General features: G+C 30.6%; 2 protein-coding genes across 2 annotated transcripts; one reads left to right on the plus strand and one right to left on the minus strand.

Moving 5' to 3' along the window:
• The first annotated feature begins 5,521 nt into the window (after window positions 1-5,521).
• On the plus strand, window positions 5,522-6,749 carry LOC102583412 (rhodanese-like domain-containing protein 10). Its single transcript, XM_006349392.2, has 3 exons — window positions 5,522-5,825; window positions 5,951-6,233; window positions 6,420-6,749. Exons 1-3 carry the CDS (start codon window positions 5,648-5,650, stop codon window positions 6,619-6,621), a joined length of 663 nt encoding a protein of 220 aa, XP_006349454.1. The 5' UTR covers window positions 5,522-5,647; the 3' UTR covers window positions 6,622-6,749.
• Window positions 6,750-7,372: 623 nt separating this feature from the next.
• Window positions 7,373-11,138, minus strand: PLC1 (phosphoinositide phospholipase C 2-like). The gene is given in 9 exon segments (NM_001288369.1): window positions 7,373-7,804; window positions 7,888-7,974; window positions 8,059-8,211; window positions 8,597-8,714; window positions 8,999-9,231; window positions 9,334-9,579; window positions 9,670-9,805; window positions 10,172-10,368; window positions 10,763-11,138. Coding segments are annotated over 9 exon segments (1,791 nt in total). The 5' UTR covers window positions 11,087-11,138; the 3' UTR covers window positions 7,373-7,507.
• Window positions 11,139-11,428: the final 290 nt, after the last annotated feature.

Genomic DNA, 11,428 nt, shown 5'->3' on the forward strand with positions numbered 1-11,428 from the left:
ACTTATGTTATTTTGCTGGGCACAATGGTATACTATATTGATTTAATTTGGTTTTGTTTTAATAGTGAATTTGTTCATAAAAAATAATTATCTAAATAGGGTACTAGTGTTTATTGACTTAGTGTTTATTGTATATGTCCAACTCCTTAAGAATAAGGATGTTTCCTACGTAATAAATGTTCATAGTATAGTTTTATTTCATGATTATATAAGACTTGATTCCAATATTATGAAATTGCTCGAAATTTATGTGTGTTTAATTTTGATATTATAATGTTGAAATATAATTGTTTAAATCTTACAAATCACTAAACAATGAAGATCTTTAGAATGTTGAAACTATTTATTCTAATATTTAAGGAAATATTTTTAATGTAGTATATTGACAACTATTATAAGAATAACTCATTATGTATTAGAAAATATATATTTTTTTAATATTTGTTAGTTCATGTAACAATAATAATTAAATTTCATCTCAATTAAGAATGCGGTTTTACATCTTTTTGAGATACTTAAGAAACTCAAGGATGCGGTTACGCACCTTGGCCAAATTCAAGGATGCAGTTACGCACCTTAGCCAAATTATTTTAATAATTAAACTTTCGTTAATTCAAATCAAGAGGTGTAAATATGAATTATTAGGTGTGAGGTACTCGAGAGGAAAAGACAGTTATGCCTCTAAATGTCAAGACCAAGAATGCGGTTACGCATCTAGGTTCAGACTAATAAAAATTCAACAATAAAAATAAGTAAATCATGGCCTACAAAAAATAAATCTAAAAAATAGTTAAAATAAGTATAAGTCAATAAAAGCGACCGTGCTAGAACCACGGGACTCGAGGGATGCCTAATACCTTCCCCTCGGTCAACAAAATTCCGTATCCGAATTTCTGGTTCGCAGACCAAATAAAGAGTCATTTCCTTCTGATTAGGGATTAAACAAAAAGGTGACTTGGAACACCACAACTCAATTCCAAGTGGCGAATCTGAAACAAATGAAACAATCTTTAAATCAATACTGTCACTTAAATTGGAAAAACTCTTACCGTCGTGCGCGAAAAGGGGTGTGACACATGTAAACTATGGTAATGACTTAAATAAAAGATAAATAATCTAAAAGTTGTCCAAATTAGATTTTTGATAAATTATCTGTCCAAATTAAATGATACCTAGTTCGAACCAAAGTTACATAAGTTTTATTGACCGTTATTTTGGATTTGCACTGAAAATTTGCACTTAGGGATAAAACGTCTTTTTTAATCAAAAGATTATCTTATTTTCAACAATTGAACTTGAAACTTTAAATTATTAACAACTAGGAAACTTATCCTCACTTCGCACGGTTAAAAAAATGATAAGATGTTAATAATTTTATTAAAATATGATATTGATAAAAGAAATATTTATAATATATGCATATATATATTATATATATCTCAATGTCTGGTCAGTAATTATATGACTTCCAACAAAATCCTAAGTTGTTGTTTTGGACCAAAAAAATTATAAACTTACAACAAAATCATAAGCGGTTAAAAGATGATAAGATGTCAATAATTTTATTAAAATATGATATTGATTGAAGAAATATTTATAATATGTGCATATATATTATATATATACCGATGTATAAGTGATTTTACAAAGAGAAATGTTTGGTCAGTAGTTATATGGCTTCCAACAAAATCATAAGTTGTTCTTTTGGACCAAAAAAATTATAAACTTACAATAATAAAATTTTTTGTATAAAATATAAAACAAAGAAAATCGTGGAGAGAATATAAATAAATAAATAATGCAATATCATTCTTATAATCTTAATTATTAAGAAAAAGAAAAAAAAATGAAATTAATGCACAATTTTTCAAACTCTAGTGTGATCATTTATAAAAATTCTTACAATATCTTTATTTATAGACATTCAGGTTTTTACAATAAAGAATAAAAATAAATACAGAAATAGTCATTAACACAATTCTTTTTATGATAACAACAATAATAATAAAGAGAATTATAGTGAAAATAAATAAATAAACAAATAGGATTTTTGGCCAAAGAGAGGTGTTGATTTTATTCAACTCATTGTTGTTATTTTTCCTCTTATTTTTCATCATTGTCTAAATAAATATTCATATTTTTTTTCTTCTTTTTCTCTTTTCCTTCTTCTATTCTACTTAATAGTAATTTCTTATAATAACAAAAACACATCTTTCTTAGAATGATAATCATAAGAAACATAAATGGTTCTTTGTACTGTAAAAAACATATCATAAAAAAAGTCATATTTCAACATTTGATATATATTTAATTTTTCTAATCTATCAATAATAATGTTTGAACCTTGATAGTAATTAGCATAAGACAAAGTTACAATAATGATGAAAGAACACAATGCACATACCTTTATTAGGACCTTAATCATAAGAAAATAATTTTAAAAAAATATATTAATGAATCAATGCACAATTTTTGAGCTCTTGTCAATATTCCCTCTGACTAAACATGACTTCAAATATGAAATAAAAAGGATAATCTTGAGTAGGAGTTTCATGAAATAAAAAATTATGATTTTATATGGAAAAAATAGAGGAATCTTTAAGAAAACATAAATAATTTTTTGTACTATAATATTGTTGAACATTGGTTAGTAGTTAGTATTATTACACAAAACGTTACAATAACTAATTTACATCTAAACAAAAATACAAACTTCTTGCAATAATGAAAAATTATACAAATTCAAACTAAAGAAGTTACATGGAAAAAAACACAAACATACACACACATACATCTTCCTTAGAATCTTATCATAAGAAAATAGATAAAAATAAGAATACAAAATAAGTGCCCACTTTTTTGAGCTCTTGACCGACACCTTTTTTGTCAAATTAATCAACATTCAAGAGTCTTCTTCATCGTGTCAAGTTAACACATGGATTTGATAATAGAATAATACTACAAAAAAACAATGAAATATAAAAAATAATCTTGAGTTGAAATTTCATGAAACAAAAAACTTGTGAATTTATATTGACAAAAATGGAGAAATATCATAAAGTATCTTAAATTTTATAATTTAATAGTTGGGGGTTATGAATATGAAAAATTAAAAGTCATGAAATTAATTATATTATTAAGAATAGAAGTTTAATAGATATAAGTTATGGAGGTGAAACTTTAAAAGTAAATAAAGAAGGAAAAACATAAATAAAAAAGATAAAAGAAAGACCTTTATACTAAATAGAGATATAAATTTCTTGAATTGAATAAATAAAAAAAAAAAGAATAAATAAAGGACGAGAAGTGACTTAGGGAAATGTTATAAATGTCATAAATGATGATATTTGGGTTACAAAATCGTAATTTTTTTTTCAAAAAAAAACTTTATATTATATAGAAATAAAATATAAAAAGAACCAAAAAGGGGAAAAAGTGATTTAATGAAATGATATAAATATCATTAGGGAAGAAATTAAAATAGTAAAAGAAGAAAATGAGAAATATTAAAGAATAAAAATAATAGCATTAATGATAAAATAAATTAAATATGACTCTTGATAAAGAAAGAATTAAATGTGACTATCTTTAATATTTAGGTGAATTTTTTGTATTTTAAAATTTAAAAAATGGCTAAAAAACACAAAATAAATAAATAAATAGTTTTCTAGCTCTTAGAAGCATGTCACATAAGCATGTCTAAGATTCTCCTTTATATAGATACTAGATAATGTTGCCTGTGCTATGCACGGGCCCAATAATATAAATGGTATGTTTTTGGGATAATAACCGAGTTTTTGAAGCGATTGTTTGCGTGGATAAAGGAATAAGTTTTTTTTATCACAAACCTGTACTTTTTTTTACGCTATTTAAGGCATAATAAGACTACCCACATACAACATTTTTGAAATATTTTATGTTGTCAATTATCATGATTTATAGTATTTTTACGATAGATTCACTTCAAGAATCAGTGGAATTTTTTGTATTTTTTTCAAAACATATTTTATGTTGTCAATTATCATGATTTATAGTATTTTTACGATAGATTCACTTCAAGAATCAGTGGAATTTTTTGTATTTTTTTCAAAACATATTTTATGTTGTCAATTATCATGATTTATAGTATTTTTACGATAGATTCACTTCAAGAATCAGTGGAATTTTTTGTATTTTTTTCAAAACATATTTTATGTTGTCAATTATCATGATTTATAGTATTTTTACGATAGATTCACTTCAAGAATCAGTGGAATTTTTTGTATTTTTTTCAAAACATATTTTATGTTGTCAATTATCATGATTTATAGTATTTTTACGATAGATTTAAAAAAAAATATATATTTTAAGTTATTAATTATTGTGATTTATAATATTTTTATGTAACTTTCAAATAACATACATTACTGGTCACTTTGTCCTAATTTATGTAATATAGATAAAATTACAAAATTAACCCTTTTAAAATGTCTTTCAGATATTTTAAGTTGTTAATTATTATTATTTATAATACTTTTTCGGTAAATTTAAAATGATATGTGTTATTTTTTCTGTCCCAATATATGTGAGCCTGATAGAATTCTGAGAGTCAACCTATTTTATTATATAGCTTTTAAATATTTTAAATTGGTAATTATTGTAATTTTAATGTTTTTTAAGTAATTTGTAAATGATATATGTTGCTTCCTTGATTGAGACTTTTCCATTTGTGACATATATATATATATATTATTTTAGAAGGGAGTTTATGCCCCAGTATAATATATAATATTCAAGATTGAAACTTTTAAAAGGGAGTTTATGTTCAAGATTGGGACTTTTAAAAGGAAGTTTATGCCCAAGTATAATATATAATATTCAAGATTGAGACTTTTAAAAGGGAGTTTATGCCCAAGTTCTACTATATAATAAATAGTATTGAAGAAACTTCCTTTTAAAAGTCCCACAAGAATATTATATATTATATTTGGGCCTAAACTCTCTTTTATAATATAAAAAATATATATATAGTAGAATATAAAAAAATATGTGCAACGACTGAGTCTTCTCAATTGAAGTAATATTAGAATTGAAATATATTATTTTTGGTTAATTTTAGTGAATTAGTTAAATTTTTTTATTTTATTTTTTATTATCATCAAACCAAATATACTTGCACTTTTATTATTGAATTTGTTTATCGTTTTCTATTACGTTCTTTTATACGCGAAGGTGAGATTATTAACGGTATAATATATAAATATGTCATTTAACTTTGAATGTGTTCAAATAGACATTTAAATTTGTATAAAATTAAACAAGTAAACATATGTGCCCTACGTTAGGACGCCACCTAGAATACTTTCGCAAATAACGCTAACAGAATGCATGTTTCAACTTGTTCAGCTCTATATAAGTTTAAAGGCTTACTTTTGCACATTCAAAAATTAGACAACATAAATATGTTGTTGAGACCAAGTTAAACGTCACATTCCTCCCCTTCATAGTCATTATTGTCTTATAGATCTCTCTGTTTTTTATTTAGAGGGAATAGAATATATAAAAGAAAAAAATCAAACATGATAAGGTAAAGTCCAAACTAAACAAATTCTTCCAGATAAGGCGTAGATTCAGGACTGCAAAAGCAAACAAGCAAGAAATAAGAAAAATGGCATTAATTCAACTACAATCCTCCATTTTAAAGTACAACAAACACCTCCAATTCCCATCATTTTCCAGTATCCCTCATCAACGCTCAACAATTCTCAAAATCAGTGCAGTTTCCCCCAATGCACAGCAGCTAATACAGTCCGGTAAAGTCCGCCCAATATTACCCAAAGAAGCAGGTACACTACTACACAACGTCCAATTCAGTTACTTTTCCTCGAACTGTATATTTATATTTAAAAAATTATCAAATAAATATTTGTAGAAAACAGAATGTTTGAGATCGTGGCTTCGCCTCTCGCAGGTACAGCGATGGAAGGGGAAGGATATATTTTGCTCGACATTAGGCCAGAATGGGAGAGAGAGAAGGCGTGTGTTTCGGGTTCATTACATGTGCCCCTCTTTTTGAAGGATATGGATAATAGCCCCATTACTCTGTTGAAAAAGTGGGTGCATTTTGGTTATATTGGGCTGTGGACTGGACAGAATTTCACTATGATCAATGATGAATTTGTTAAGCAAGTTGAACAGAAAATTCCTGATAAGGATAATGCTAAGGTCCTTGTGGCTTGTGGTGAAGGACTAAGGTTAGTAATGTAATTAATCAAGCTGGTGTTTTCTTAGAAATAACGCTCACTGATCACTTTTTTATCTTATTTTCCGAGTTTCATCTGTGAAACTTGGAACTCCGTGCTTATTTTCAATATAATGTTGGTATATCTCCATTGTTTCAACTATAGAACGGTACATGTTCTGCCAATGTGTATTTGTAGGTCTTTGATGGCTATTTCAAAGTTACATGAAGGAGAATACAGGAATTTGGCATGGTTAGCGGGTGGATTTAACCGCGCTGCAGATAGAGATTTTCCAGCAGTAGAAGGGACTGAAAAGTTACAATATGCCACTATAGGAGGCGTGTCATATTACTTCCTTCAATTGCTTATACTACTACAAGCTGTGGGGAAGGAAAGTTGATAGAATTGTCCATGATGGTGTTGTTATCTTTAGCTCATATTGTAAATTGATTCACCAGTTGAAGGTTTAGGCTAAAGTGAATTGAAGTGTTTCTTCCTTTTGTTTAATAACACAAGATTGTTTGGTGCTCCCAATCCATTTATACATTTCCTGAAGTAACTACGTACTCAATCCGTTTCAATTTGTTTGTCTGGTTTTGACTTGACACAGAGTTTAAGAAATTAAGGAAGATTTTCGTATTATGTGGTTTTAAATTAAAGATATGTAGAATGTATTAATATGACCTTGAATTTTGTTTTCTGAAACATGTCATGTAGAAAGTTGGAATTAAAGAGTTGCCAAAAGAGAAAGAGACGTTCTTTTTGAAATGGATTAAAACGAAAAGTAAGATAGACAAAGTGAAACGGATGGAGCATTAAGTAATGCCTGCTCAAGAAAAGCAAAAGTTGTGTAATTTCAAGTTCATACCTAGAGTGGTTTTTTATCCTATGATGCTCAAACTCTCCGAAAGTACCGCCTGGTGAGTATCAGATCCTCCAAAAGAAGTGCATTTCTAGAGGACCTGACACGTATGTGACAACATATTATAAGAGTCCGAGCCTCATAGCTTTTATCTTCTATCCTGGGGAGATCATCAGTGATTCTCCACATATCTCGTGGGACTCAAAGCCCCAATCAATCTTTGGAAATGGAGGCGTCTAGCACCAACTAAACAAGCCTCACTCGTTCATAACAAGAATAGTTCTGATTTCGGACAAAGCAGTTGAAACTGTGCCACTTTAAGAACAACTTTAGGATATAGTCTGTGTTGATAAGTAATTTAAATTCCAGTACATATTCTGAGTTTACGATGGAAGGTTCAGTTTTCTAGTCTATACATGTAACATTATATTACAAATTCAAAGCGCATAAGTAGCTTAACAGAAGGATATTTCTCTCCTTTTTCATTGTAAATAGGCACAGCTCGAATTCCTGTTCTAAGTTCTGAAACAGGAATGCAAGTTTGTCCACCAAAATCATCGATCTCTGACATATCATATTCGTGAACTTCTACGCGAAGCAATGCTAGCTCTGGAACTGTCAATGGGAACTCAAATTCATCATTCCATATCGGTATCCAGTTGTCCTCTATTGCCTTGGTTTTCTTAACTGTTGAATCTGCAGCGACTCCAGCAATACCAATCTGCATTACACGGAAACAGAATTTTGAAAAATGAAACAAATCCATCTTAAACTTAAAATCATATGTATATATATTAGGACAACCTTGACGTAGAAGTCTGGTGGAGAATATGCATCAAAATGTGTACGTTTGAAGTCCAAATGCCAGCCTTTTCCCATGTATACTTTCACCTGAAAATAAAACATTGCAAAATTTTATTACATATTTTATAAGTGCGGAGAATTCACGTATCTCATATAATTTGATCTATTCACCTTCAGTGTAGTTTTCACTGATAAAAGCCTTTTAGGATCATGGACCTCATTATTTGCATCAGTCTTCAAGAGAAGCTCTGGTTTCTTGACATAACCACAGCCACCATTTGCTCTGAACATCCCTTGCATTAACCAGAAAGGCCTTCCATGTCCCTGGTGCAAGATGACAATTGCATTATACATTAGAAATGATACCTGACGCTGACAAGTAAGCACTTCAACTTTGAGCATGCATATCTAGACACCTCAACCTGGTCTCAACTGGCAACCAAACACTCCAACTCATCTCCATTGTGTCTCGTGGATACCTGACGCTGATGTGACATAAATTTTGGACGTGTGTAGATGATCATTTTGTAAGTTAGAGTGTTCAACTGACACGGTAGAGATGAGTTGAGGTGTTTAGATGTGCATACACAAAGTTGGAGCGTTTACTTGCCTTTTTTAAATGGAATGTACAGGCACAAAAATACAAACTAGCAGCACTAAAATTTGAATTCTCTATTGAGAACAAAAGAGCAAAGAAATTTGTTGGAACCTGCATGTTGAATGCAACCATCTGAGCTCCATGCATCCATCCCATTAGTGGATTGTAATTGGAAGAGTCGACTCGCATACCTTTTGGATATACTCTCAGCAAATTTCTCTGAGTAAACCTTTACAGAGAAATTCGACAGTGCAAGATGTTGAAAGACAAATAAGTCAGCTCCAAGAAAGGAAAACAATGTATCATTTCTTGAAACAAACAACAACAATGCACAGTTAGGCTTCAGCCATTTCTGGTCCAACCAAACTTTCAAAAGTAAAACAGAATCAGGACACCAACATTCTGAAATATTGATTATACTTAACCTGTAGTTTGATATTGCCTTTTTATACAAAAGCATAGCATATTATAACGTTGACAAAAGAACAGATCGCATTGTGATTTTGCGTTTACCTGATTAAATCTTTCCCATGATTGAGGGCAACATTTATGAGCTTTTCTTCATTTAAGCTAATACGTTTCACCTTAATAGGATCCACGGTTAGCCACTCACTTGTTGGACCTTTTGATTTTCCTGCTTGGATAGCAATCAAGTGTTTATACTCAGGAGCTATATTCTGCTGTATATTGGGGTTCTCATGATGAGAATCAGCTTCATCGTCTTGACATTCTCCATTGTCTTTATTCTGCAAAGTCGTCTAATTTTAGTCTAAAACAGGCAAGTCTACCAAGGGCTCAATTTTCTTTACTTACGATTTTTATACAAAAATAACTCTTATGATGATCACCTCAGAATAAGCTATCATTTTTTGTGAAAGATCAGAAATTTCTGCTCCCCATGCTTTCTCCTCTGATGATTTCTTCCCCTTCTGAGAACCATCATCTTTCTCACTTGGTTTCTTACTTTCAAGATATTCTTTTGGCGGTTTAGTTGAGATGATAATCCGCCCCTTCAAAGATTCTGGAGACGGGAATTCTGACAAGCATTCTGCCCCACAGGTGAACAGTATATCTCCAAATACTTGAGTGACCATCTAGAGATGAACTTAATCACGGTTAGTCACACAACAAAACATCGAATCATGAGACATGTTTCCAATGCTCGATAGTAGGAATATGCTTACCTCAGCTGCTTTAGCCTGAAGATCAGGGGTGAGGTGGTCTTCTAGAGTTATAATTACAGGATATTCAGATGCCACAAATGCATGTTCCTTGATTGATTTCAAACATTGGATAAGTTCCACCGGAGGTGTTAGTGTCCTGCATTTTCAAAATGTGACGATAATAGATGGAGTCAGAAAGAGAAAAAATGCGTTAAGGCTATTCCTTAGGTACTGTTCAACTGCAACCTGCTGAATTATATGATCATCTCATCTAAACGTTTAAGCAGTCAGAAAGAGCATACTTGTATATACTTAATTATATCGTCAACACACCCCTTCACGTGCAGATCTAAGCACGTGGAGATTATTTCCGACAATGGAATTTGTGCGACTATCTCCTCTAACAACCCTTCTTCTTTTAACATATTATTGAACAATGAACACTCCTTAAGCATATGAGAAACTAATGTACACTCTAACTCTAAGTTTGCACTATGAGAGAGGAAAGTATAGCATTATATACCCTCCGTGAAGGATATCCACATTGTCTTTCGATGAATTTGGCCACATGTCTAATTCAATCACTCGTACGCCTTGTTGGAGTGCCTTGATTATAGGCACGTCGCTGCAATCACTATTGAGTTGATTCCCAGTGAGATAGGTATTGTGACTGGTGTAAATGAAATAGTGAGACAATGGAGCAGTCATGTCATGGTGAACCTGAAATGCAACAAAAAAAAAAACTAGAATTATTTATGAACATCTTAGTAAGACAAAATTACAAGAATAATAGAAAGATCACAATCTCTTCCCAATAACCAATTGCTAGATTTGCTACTCTTTTTTGTACTGCTCTGAAACAGTTTCTACAAGATAGGAAACAGCAAGTGCAACTTTCATATCTATATGAAAGTCGGTGAGGTAAAGTCAAATTTTAATAAGAGGCCTTTTAATCTGCAGTATGTTTTATATTATATGATATAGCACTATTAGTACTCAACAAATCAAAGTCTGTTTTTTGGCTTGATACCAAAGAGAACAACAACTAATATAAAATGTCTTTGAGATTTCTGCAACACAAATATATCCTGAGAAACAACAAGTTAAAGAGTACCTTTTTGTCTGTGGAGATAGAAACATTAAGATCACTGAAGAGATATCGAAAAAATCCTTCAAGATTGAGACCTTTTCTATGGAAAACAATATTAAGATGTTCATGAACAAGTTTGAGTGCAGATTCCATCACAGTTTCAGCTTCTTCTTTTGTAACATTTTCTTCACCTTGCACATCTTTCAAGAATTTGCATAAATGTTCTGCTGTCATGATGCCATTTTCTGAAAATCTTTCAAACAAGTCTTTGATCTCATCAGGTGCTTCAGCTTCTTTCAACTTGAATTTCCTTTGGAAACAACAGATTCTGTATGTTTGTTTAGACATTTCTGTTGAATTTTGGTTACAAAGCGAAAGGCAGAGAGAAGTGGAAGACAAATGGAGAGGCCCCTCCTTTATCAAGTAGAGATTGCTAGCTTTTTGACTCTTTTAAGTAAAGATTTTTTTTTGTGTGTGGGGAATTCTCAAGAAGAGTGTGTAATAATTAGGTGGTGTTTATTTGAGTTAGTGAAGCTTATAATAATTGTGTACCTGATCAACACAATTTTAAGCTCACCACAAAAGTGGGGTACTTTCTTTTTTCCATGATTTGATTGCCCTTTCGTGATTTTATCAAGGTAATTTGCATAGGCTATCCGCATTGGACTACAGATCGCGCATTGCAGGGCT

Source organism: Solanum tuberosum, unplaced genomic scaffold, assembly GCF_000226075.1.
Source record: "Solanum tuberosum cultivar DM 1-3 516 R44 unplaced genomic scaffold, SolTub_3.0 scf00106, whole genome shotgun sequence".
In the NCBI taxonomy this organism is placed as follows: domain Eukaryota; kingdom Viridiplantae; phylum Streptophyta; class Magnoliopsida; order Solanales; family Solanaceae; genus Solanum; species Solanum tuberosum.

Bases quoted from the DNA above. Each gene is read 5' to 3' on its own strand.
- LOC102583412 (XM_006349392.2), top strand. From the start codon at position 5,648: ATGGCATTAATTCAACTACAATCCTCCATTTTAAAGTACAACAAACAC. The intron at 5,826-5,950 runs GTACACTACTAC...CGCCTCTCGCAG, and splicing joins AATATTACCCAAAGAAGCAG to GTACAGCGATGGAAGGGGAA. The intron at 6,234-6,419 runs GTTAGTAATGTA...GTGTATTTGTAG, and splicing joins GCTTGTGGTGAAGGACTAAG to GTCTTTGATGGCTATTTCAA.